Genomic DNA, 9,554 nt, shown 5'->3' with positions numbered 1-9,554 from the left:
GATAAAAAAATATATTTTTGACTCGTTACAGATTTCAACGCGCGTAACGGAACTATGCTCGTAACGTACGGCATTGACTAAATAATAAAAAAAAACAATATTATTTTGACTCGTTACGGATTTAGATGCGCGTAACGGATCTACGCTCGTAACGGACGACGTCGACTATACGCAGCGTATGTCAGACTGATTTGACATGGTACTAGATTTGACTGTCTGGTCGTGTACCTACCCCATACCTACGCTTCGTATAGGTCTATACGCTGCGTAGGAAAACCCTAAGTGTGTAGATAGCCAACCAAGGTGTGTAGATAGTTCGACCCTTTACAAAAGCTCAAAATCTGAAAAGTTACAAATTGCCCCTTTACATATGATTTATTTGTTGCTTGTGATCGCCAGCGTGATTATTCCGCATCAACGCCTATTGCCCAGCAAATGGTAGATGGATTGCATACCTCGTCCCATATATCTGACTATTATATATGGCTTTACAAGAATGACAAAGCATGTAAAACAATAAATGATTTATATATTATTACACTTATTCAAAAAAAAAACCCCATTTATTGATCTTTAACACTATTACAAGGAAGTCATGCCATATGGCCCATATTTGCATTACTTATCTTCACCTCCAAGTAAGCTAAAACTCTCACCGGCGAGTTCATTACATAACACCAAACACAATAACTTAAACAAAATGACAACATCATAGAAAACATAAAAAACAAGTGTAACCATTGGTCCATTGTGATGATGCACACACAATTGATGGTATAGAAAGCACCAACAAAGCTAACGTGGATTGTTTTCTTTAAGCGCCATTTCTGTAATACCAGAATATGGTTCCCATTCATTAGTATCATTAATTAATGGGACGTCATAAAGATCAGGTTGCTCAACTTCTAGGACTAAACTTCTAGTCTCACTACAGGTTTGTTGTTGAGCCCAAGGATGAGTTGTGAACTTCCTCAAGGCATCAAGCTCCACTGCAACCTCTTTCATTGTAGGTCTATCACAACTTACTAAACTAAGACATCTCTTTACTATATTACCCATTGCTTGCAACTGCTCAAAAGTTGCTTCACGTAAAAGTCTAGGTTCAACAATTTCAAATAAGCGGTTTGCTCTAACTGAATTCACAAAATACGTAGCTAGGATCTTCTCTTCATTGGTTCTATCTGAACCAATTGGTTTTTTCCCGGTTATCAGTTCTGCAAGGACCACTCCAAAGCTGTATACATCACTTTTCTCAGTTAGTTGGCTTGAATTGAAGTATTCGGGATCCAAATACCCTAACGTTCCTTGAATAAGAGTAGTTACTTGGTCGTGATCTACTGGGACCAACCTTGATGCACCAAAATCTGAAATTTTTGCTGTGTAGTTCTCATCTAATAGTATGTTGGTAGACTTGACATCTCTGTGTATGATTGGCATAGTAATTTCTGAATGAAGGTACCCAAGTGCACTTGCAGCTTCGGTGGCTACCCTCAACCGATTCTCCCAAGATAACCAATTCATTCCACCTAATCTATGATGAATGTGATGGAAAAGAGTGTTATTGGAGATAAACTCATAAACTAGTATCGGGACTTCCTCTTCCAAGCAACAACCCAAAAGCTTTACTACATTTCGATGAATAACTTGTGTAAGGATCATGACTTCATTGATGAACTGCTCTGCTTGGGTCGCATCCACTAGTTTAGACTTCTTTATTGCGACTACACGTTTATCCGACAAAACTCCCTTGTACACTACACCATACGCACCTTTACCGACAATGTTCTCTTGAGCATAATTATCGGTTGCTTTTCTAAGTTGCTCAGTGCTAAACAAAGTCATTGCCTCATGAGTACCTTGTGATTTGATCTTTTGTTTCAATAACACACCCCCATTTTGCTCAAAGAACTTTTCCTTTAACCTGATTAGCTTTCTCCTCCTTATACCAAAGAAAATTCCTGCTATTCCAGAGATAATCGCCAACATGCCAGATATGATTACTATGATTACTGCATATGTACATGAAAACGAACAAACTTAAATTAGTAATCACTGTTCTTAGTTTTCATGAAGGAGCATAGCTATTGAGAATCCGCAAGCATGTTGAGCATAGTCATTTTCAAGGGTGGATTAGTAGACAAGCTTAACCATATTTACATGGTAGAATTACCTATAACGACTGTGGTTGATGCGTTTTTTGAATCTTTAGCAACTTCTTTACAACCATTTAGTACATTTGCATCACCATCGGATCCCGGGTGGCACGTACAATTGTAACTCCCTACGGTATTAATGCAAACACCATAACATGGGTTGTCTCCATTGTCACACTCGTCGATGTCTAACAACGAAAGTCAACAAAATGAACAATAAGCACACTATTAAAATTCCGAAAGACAACAAAATGTTAAAATGTAATATAGTAAAGCATTACTGTAAGTATAGTAAATAAACCATGTAATATAGTAAAGCTTACAATAATTGTAACTAATGTGAAACTTGTGGCCTTCGAACCCAACCCTAATCCCAAACCCGTTGATCGTGCTGTTGCTAAACAATAGCGACACTTTTTATTAATTCATAAAATGTGATGTTAGATACATCAGAAGGAAATAAACAAGGACTATTTATGCTAACCTATTTGACTAGTAGATAAACTAGGACTCCTAATTTGAACAAAACTCAAATTACTACTGATACGTATGAGCTAAGAAAAACAATTAATTACTTAAACTACTTGATCAAAATTAATTAACTAGCCCTTGAGCTTTTGTAGATCTCCTCTTACCACCCCTCGAGACCACCGTACAACCCTTCGTCCAACATTGCTTCTCATTTTTAGAACTCCCTCTCAATGTTGACACACTTCATGTTCATTCCTTCAAAGAATTCTTTGAGCTTCACACTTAGTAAAATCTTCGTAAAAACATTGGCCACTTGTTCATGCGTATTAACATACTTCAAGTCAATATTTCCTTCCAACACCTTCTCATGAATAAAATGATAATGCACTTCAATGTGTTTCAACGTCACTTGAAACATTGGATTCTCAGCTAAGTGAATGGAAGAAATATTATCGCTGAAGAACACTACTTTCTCATTAACCGATAGCTTCAGTTCACCAAGTAACAATTGCAGCCAAACAATCTCTTGAGCTGCCATAGTGGCCGCACGATACTCCGCTTTGGTTGTAGACAACGAAACAGTTGGTTGCCTTTTACTACACCACGTTATTACTCCTCGGCCTAACTTAAACACGTACTCGGTAGTCGACCTCCTTGTGTCTAAGTCTCTCGCGTAATCCATGTCACAATATCCCACCAAATCAAGCTTTACTCCTCGATTAAATTTAATTCCAAATCCAAGTGTCATTTTCAAATACCTCGTACACCCCGAAAACGGGTTTGGTAATCAAACCACGTTAATACTAAAAGATGGGTAAAGTACCGTTAGAGGTAAAATTTACCCGGTGCATATTAAGTTTTTTTTAATAAATAGATCAAATGTTAAATAAAAAGGGGAGAAGGAATGTTTACGAGAAAATAAAATTATGAGAGGCCCGAGTTAACGGGATTTAGAATGGAACGGGTTATAACCCCAGGGACCCACCAAGTTAACTAGGAATATTGAACCTAGTTAATAATTGAGAATATTGTTAAAAATAAGTAGGATGTGGCCTACTTAATAACGAACCAAACATGAGGGGTTAAATATGGATAACTTAATGAAGTTATTTAATAAAAGAAAAATCAAAAACAAAACAAAACACACACTTGAAGTGTGTGTTCTGCGATCGAATAGGGGCGACATCAGGAACCAAAACCTAAACTCTCACAAATCTCTCAAATTGAAATCAAGCCTAAATCAAAATCCGAGTACGAATTAGTGATCTCCACTGAAAAAGGAGTCACGAGGTATGTAAATTTCATGAGAAATCTCTAGTTGAATTTCTGAGCAAACCTAGAGAATCCGAATTAGATGGTTGCATGCTTGTTATATGATGAAATAGGAACATTGGAGTGTCTAGGAGTAAACCTTAGACAAGTATATGATGAAGTAAGGCCTAATTCTTGTGAATTCATGATCACCATTGAAGGTGATAAGTGAGGTTTTTGTATGAACATGTTAAACACTAGAAATTGATAGTTGTTCTAGTGTAATTTGAATTTTCGTAAGTAAATTCTGACGTAGTAGATGCGAAAAATTGATATGAACATGTTAATTGACGTTAAAACTTGGTTAAAACAATAACCATGAACTTGATAATAGAAGAATACAAATTATGCACATTAGATGTTTGTTAAAATGCCTAAATAAGAACTAAAGTGTTGAAATTTAGAGTGAAAACGCGTATTTGAATGATATGTCAATTACGTGTAATATGAAGTGATAAGGGTTCTAAATATTATGTTGAGTTAGACTTAATGTTGTAAACCATGTGATTAAAAATAGTTAACTTTGATAAACTAAGTTAACCAATCATAATCATGAAGTCAAATAGTAGCTTTGACATAAAAAATAAGTGAGGTGGAATAGTCGTGATTGTTAATGACTAATTTAACCGCCTTGTAAATGATTGACAATAGTTTGACGTCTAATGAGCTAGGTGGAGGCTTGGGAAAGAAGCGGTCAAACGAATGAAGCACGAGAAGAAAAGCATATTCGGGATGCGAGGTAAGTGAAACTTGAGTTTTTTTTCCTATAGTAGTGTTAAAGGAAAAACTATTTACCATTTTAGTGTTCTTTGAAAACTATTTCCCAAAATACCAAAATAGTGTTTTATTAGTTATTATTAACTTTCTCAATGTCTTATTTACTTCTTGGATTAAAAAAATTAAAAAAAACACTTTCCCTCCCCACTGGTTGGTTAAATTATCTCTGTTCTTTTATTGTACATTTTTTAATCTTTTTATTCAATTAATTATATATTGTATTTTTATTTTAGTTTTTTTTTCTATCAACGTATTGCATTGTTTTTTATCTTTATTATATTTTCTTACCAATTCATTATATTTTCTTACCAATTCATTATATTTCATTTTTTTTCAATCAACCAAAGTCAAATAAAGACAACATGAATCATCTCAAATAAATTTCAATAGTGAAATAAGAAGCATAACAATGTTAGTCGAACATTTTTTGATATTTTTGGTATAGGTAATTTTGATGTAGATACATTCGGTACCGGAAATGAACCCATCCCTGAACACAACTTCAATTTAGAACTCTTGCATAAAAATTTTGATAGGCAACAAACAAATTGCACACACGGAAATTCTGAATACAGTGTACTTTTCTTCAAACCAAAAAATAAAACTTTGTTATTTTATTTGCTTCACTTACAAAACAAACAAAGAAACCATCTATTGAATTTTGCATAAAAAAACTATGGGACACTTTTCTTTTAGTTAAGAAACTATGGTACACTTTTCCTTTAATTCAGAACATAAGAGGACATAATACATAAACTAGTGACTTACTTAAATAATAAACAAGCTAAAGGAAACTCAAATAAATAATTCAAAACTACACAATATTTATCCCCAAGGGTTGCATCCTTATGAAGTGCTTCGATGTTGCCGTTTGATGTTTATCCAAACCAGATTTGATTTTAACAAAAAGAATTACAAAAGGGTTTATGGGTAAATAAAAAGAAAAATATATAATTGATTTAAGGATTGAGTATGTACGTAATAAAAGTTCTTAGTAGGAGGATATATGTAAAAATCCTAAAAATAACTAATAAAAACACTATTTTGGTAAATAGTTTTCAAGAAACACTAAAATGGTAAATAGTTTTTCTTTCACTAATATGGGAAAAAACTCAGTGAAACTTACACACTTATGTAGAATATCTTGTAGTGTAATCTAATAATGAGGAAAAAGGGTAAAAATGGAAATTAGTCAAGTGTTGACTAATGTAAATCGAAGTTAAAAGGATACCCATGGCGTAAGCCGAAATGGGTTGAATTTGTGAGAAAAGGATTTAAGAGAAAAAGGATTCGGTAATAAAATCCGGGATGGGATGGATGTATGAATTGGAGATCAAAAACCATGTTTTTGATTAAACAGGTAATGTTCGGCATATAGGCCAAACGGGTCGAATGGTGGTGATAACACCATTTGACAATATTGACTAATGTGGTTGTCAAGTCTAATGTTAACAGGAGCGATTAGCAAATCGGATAATTGCGTCACCATAGCTTGTGTGATAATTAAAGCGAGGTATAAATCGGGTCTATTTGTTGACCCGGGCCAGGTACGCTTATATGAATTTATAGTTAAAAGTGCAAGTAAGGTCGAATATTTAGTGAAGTCCTTCATCGCAAAAATGAAGGATTAAAAATGACCATAAAGCCCTTGATGGGTAAACAGGGTAAAACAACCCTTAGAGATTGTTTAGAAATTATTATTATGATTTTATAATCCTTAGACGCGTATAAAAATAGAATGCATAAACTTTCAAGGGTTGAATGCCCTAAATGTGTCTTGCCGTAAAACAACACATTTGAGAGGTAAAAACTCGGAATAAATAGTCTATTACTTTTAATCCACCACAATCATAGTTGTGGTGGAAGACGAATCAATATGAATGGTTGAAATTATGAGGCATACGAGAAATGGGCGTGATTTATGCTTAAAAGGACATAAATACCCTTAATGGGTCAAAGTAAGATTATAAGTAAAATGGGTAAATAATGCGTAGGAACCTGTGACTGGAACCTTATATGATAGACAATGTTGGAGATAAAGGGTTCGTGAAAAATGGGGGTCAAACAAACATGTTTGTTTGATAAACACATAGACGGGTCAAAATTTAGTAAAAAGATAATAAGTCGAAGGCTTAAAAATCTCAAATTTATTTACTCCGGATGTCGAATTTTAACTCCATGTGATGGAGAATTAAATTACGATCACGTAGGAAAAAGAATCGTGTAAATCGGATCAATAACGAAAGAGTTATGCTCGTTTTCGTAAAATCAAGCTTGGCTGGGAATATGCAGCAACTGATGCAAACATTCTGTCAAAATGAGGCCGTGGCGTCGCGCCACGGCCAGAAGGGTTTGCCGTCGCGCGCGGCGACGAAGTAAATTCTTGAAATTCTTGTTTATTTTGATTATTTGACCCAATTAACTTGTTGTACTTGTTACTTAACTTTCAAAACTGACTTCTAAGTTGGTTTTGATCATAGGTGAATGCCGAGATTCCCAGGTGAAGATCAAGCGACGAGCAAGAACCGAACACACCTTAAATGAAGCTTCCGCGTCAAATCTTGATTTGTTTAGTTATAAATGAATTATGTAAACACTTATAAATATGTTTTTGAAATGTTGTAAACATGTGGGAATGTTAGTATGACAAGTTTTTGTAAAGTCACATTTTAGCATTAAAATGTGTATTTTATTATTAAAATCTTGATTAATTGAGTCGGGCGTTACACATGACCATGTTAAAACATAATCACGACCATATGAAACCTGATTGCGTTTTAGAACCTGGGTTATAGTGTGTTGTTCTATCCATTGCGTTTTACGCATCTGGGTTTTCGACTTTTTTTTTTCCAAAAGTATAGCCATAGTGTGCTCGGTTTAAAGATAAAAAACGCTCGTTTTTATGGACTAGAATACCCTTAAACTAACTCACGCGTCTCTTTTTTTTTTGTTCAATTTCACCCATTTAATCTTAGCCATTGATTATGTAATAGATGGTCAAGATTATTTCATAGGCTTCCTACCCAAATAAACTTCCTATATATCATGTCCCTATTTACAATTAGAATTTAACTTTAATTAACTCACCTATTATTATTATTCTTTTCTTATTCTATTCCATAATCAACTTATTTTCTTTTAATTTATTATCCATATTCAACTTATTTTCTGTTAATTTCTGAATTTCTTAATGATATTACTTATAATAATCTTTTATCATAAACTATCTATTTTTTTAAGCTATGTAAATAACAGATTAGCAAATATACTAAATTAGAGTTTGTGATGTATTGTTAGTATATTTCAAAATATACAAAAACTTAGGTTAGGACCCGACCCGCGAACACGACCCATTTAGCGGTCCTAGATTTACATACCTTGACAGCCTGGATGAAGATAGGGGTTACCATCGTAACCTTCATTGCATTTACAACGATACCCACCACCTTCTACATCATAGCATGAACTGTTTCCTTTGCATTCGTCAACCTCATTGGCACAGGTTCCATTGGGTCTGATTACCCAATCAAGCACAACTGGCATAGTGGACCTTATCCTCTCTGCAAATCCCCAGTAATCAGTGGATAAGTCATTGACACCACCAAACTCAAAACTGCCTTCCTCAACAAGAAAGCCATAGCCACATTCATTGAAGGACAAAACATTTGAGTGATTTTGTAAGGCGCCAAGTGTTATATTGTAATAAGAGAGACCCTTGGGTATAGATGTCTGACAACAGCCTATTCCGGAGCATTCCCCATGAGGCACATCACGTGCTTTGCTACATAGTCCAAAACAGCCACTAGAAAAGTCACCTCCATTTGTTCCTCTAATCAAAGAATAATCGTCACAACCAACGACTGTGAACTTATTCTTTGCTGAGAAAGTGTATAACCCTGCTAAGTTAGACCATCCTATGTGTTCAAATGCAACCCCACTTTGGTTGTAGCATCTGTAAGAAATTCTTGTTAAGATGCGCAACTCTGTATCTGAAATGTTGTATACTTGGAGGTTGCCATCTTGAAGAAACAACTTTGGGGGTTCGTAAGAAGTGTTGCAGGTAAGGTAAAATGAGTGGCTTAGGGAACAATCTGTGCCAATACCGAAAGGGAAAGGAACTGTAACATTCCCACACTCGGTTGGACAGCCTGGTTTGGCTGTGTTGTTTGTGGTAGCACCTGGAAAGATTTCCATGGCCATAATAAGAGGAAAGATAAAAAGAAAAAGGATGAAATGAAGAAGCATGTTTTTTTCTCCCATTTAAGGTTCTCACATGCAACTCCTTTTGTGCGGGTTTTACAAACAACTATCGTCTGAATTTATAGATCGAGTACTTGCATGGAATAGCTAAACTCTTCTTCATCAACGGCTAGCAATTTCTTTCATTTTTCGTTTGTGATCGATGTTGCTGGTTTTGTTTTATACTGACCGAAGACTTTGGTTGACTTTGTCTTCTACAGTAGACTATTAAAATGCCGTGACAATAAAGCTTGGAAAAAAAAAAAAAGATTCCGCTTGGTCACAGATAGATGAATATCCACCATGCAATATATTTCTTATTTTTTGGGTTAAAAATCTAATTAAGAAAATTCGATCAAGTCGTTATTTGATGGTTACGTAGGTCATCAAGCTGTCCAAATAATAGTTTAGATAACAAATGAATATCCACCATGCAATATATTTCTTTAGCAGTTGCTTTACAAATATGGTAGATAGTATCAGCAAGTAACTATTATTTAATAAATTCTCAAAACTAGATAAGTTATATAAGATTCTAGAAATATAAAAAAAAATACAGATACTATGACAATATGTCACACTCGAGCTGGGAGCTGGAGGCTT

General features: G+C 34.7%; 1 protein-coding gene across 1 annotated transcript; it reads right to left on the bottom strand.

The window, feature by feature from the left end:
* Nucleotides 1-544: 544 nt before the first annotated feature.
* Nucleotides 545-9,235, bottom strand: LOC110884364 (wall-associated receptor kinase 2). Its single transcript, XM_022132070.2, has 3 exons — nt 8,090-9,235; nt 2,171-2,341; nt 545-2,009 (listed from the first exon to the last, which is right to left on the bottom strand). The coding sequence occupies exons 1-3, from the start codon at nt 8,970-8,972 to the stop codon at nt 796-798; spliced, it is 2,268 nt and encodes a 755-aa protein (XP_021987762.1). The 5' UTR covers nt 8,973-9,235; the 3' UTR covers nt 545-795.
* Between the last annotated feature and the right edge of the window lie 319 nt (nt 9,236-9,554).

This window comes from Helianthus annuus, chromosome 14 (genome assembly GCF_002127325.2).
Source record: "Helianthus annuus cultivar XRQ/B chromosome 14, HanXRQr2.0-SUNRISE, whole genome shotgun sequence".
Taxonomy (NCBI): domain Eukaryota; kingdom Viridiplantae; phylum Streptophyta; class Magnoliopsida; order Asterales; family Asteraceae; genus Helianthus; species Helianthus annuus.
The sequence above is the reverse complement of the archived record's forward strand: the minus strand, read 5'-3'. Positions and strand labels throughout refer to the sequence as shown.